Here is a 1639-nt window from a genome sequence, read left to right on the forward strand (position 1 = left end):
TTCTAATGCATCTTGCTCCTTGGAAGCCGCAAACTCCTCCCAAGCACGTCGAGTGTATGGATCCAGCCGGATAACGAGGAGATTTACCAGTAGAAGGTTTTTGTAATCCGCTGGCTGTATGATTTGATCGAGAGTTTGGACGATTCGATCAAATCCTTCCACAAGAGTTCGCAGCTCGGTCACCGATTCCCTGGAGAGTGTTGGAAGCTTGAACAAGGCTTGGACTTGCTTCTTCTTCAGCAACTTGTTATTGTTGTACCGCTTGCACAGAATATCCCAAGCAATCTGGTAATTCGCCCTGGTTATTTTCTTTAAAGAGTCTACCAGACCCTTCGGCTCACCCTGAAGACACCCTTTCAGGTAATGGAACTTCTCTACCTCTGGCAAGTCAGTTCTCCAATGGATCAACGAAGTGAACAAGTCCCGGAAGCTTAACCACTCATCAATTTCACCGTTGAACATTTGGAGGTTTATCTGCGGCAAACGAATATGGTCTGGGTGACCCTGTATCGCTGGATCACGAACGGATTGCTCCAAATTAGCCGGTTCATGGAGTTCCTTCGCCTTGTCCTTAAGCAGAGACTTCCCTTCGTAGTAAAGCTCGCTGATTTTCTTTCGCAGTTTGTCGAAATACTTCTCCTCATCTTCAAAATCTTCGTGTGACTTTAGTTCAACTAAAGCCTCACTAAATTTCTCCCACAAATCATCAATTATTTCTAAGCGAACTTCAACTTGTGACGAAGTTGTCTTATCGCTGAACCCTTCGATGAATTTTTCCAATGTCGTCGAAGGAAGCCGTTATTTCCTCCAGCTGTAGTTTCTGCTGCTTCAGGGATGAAGCTTTCCTGGTAGTCGGTGCCATGGTGAGACGTCGATCGATTGGTAGAAGAGAAGATGGTGTAGTATGCCGCGTGTAGTCTTGCTTCGGCGGACATATACTGTCCTATATTACTGACCTGGCAAAACAGGTAACTGTTCTGGTTATCCAACACTCAATCGTAAGGCCCAATGACGTCACATCCAAATCGGTTTAATAACGGCTCAAGTTGCAATTTAGTTCGAAAGAAGAGGAGAAGTTTTGGTGTAATATCCAAATAAACCTTGGCTTCGGCCGGGCATATACTGTTGCAACCTACCTGGAGGAACAACAGCGGCACCAAACCCGTTATCCGAAAATCCAGACCAAAAGCGAGAAAGTTTCAGCGATCGTTTCCACGTCCTCAGTTCCAAATTTGTTATTTGTGGCGGTATGAAGAGGAAATGTGCGTATGTAATATCCGTACAAATAGCTTCGGTAGGACATATACCGTAGAACTAACCTGGAGGACTAACAACTCCGCAAAACCATGTCCGAAAGTCGAGAATGCAATTTGGGTTGATAATCAGCAGACTTGCTCTAACGAGCAGTTCAATTGTCAGGGCTTGCGTGGTAGTAAATGAAGAGGATGCACAGAAATTCCAATCAAAATAGTGTATTACCTGTACGCCTAGCCTCGGCAGTACATATACTAAAAGTTCACTCACCCAGAAGGGAGTAGGATGACTTTCCCTCTTCCACTACTGTCCGCAGCACCCGTCCAATGCTCAATTCGGCCTGGCGATGGAAATTCGTTCCAGTTGGTCCACCGATTGTCCACAC

At 45.6% G+C, this 1639-nt stretch overlaps 1 protein-coding gene across 1 annotated transcript; it reads right to left on the reverse strand.

Moving 5' to 3' along the window:
* Positions 1-87: 87 nt before the first annotated feature.
* On the reverse strand, positions 88-862 carry LOC134204594 (uncharacterized; the record flags this gene model as incomplete). Its single annotated transcript, XM_062679395.1, has 2 exons — positions 761-862; positions 88-693 (listed from the first exon to the last, which is right to left on the reverse strand). Coding segments are annotated over exons 1-2 (708 nt in total), but the record flags the coding sequence as incomplete, so codon positions are not given.
* Between the last annotated feature and the right edge of the window lie 777 nt (positions 863-1639).

This window comes from Armigeres subalbatus, unplaced genomic scaffold (assembly GCF_024139115.2).
Source record: "Armigeres subalbatus isolate Guangzhou_Male unplaced genomic scaffold, GZ_Asu_2 Contig733, whole genome shotgun sequence".
NCBI lineage: Eukaryota > Metazoa > Arthropoda > Insecta > Diptera > Culicidae > Armigeres > Armigeres subalbatus.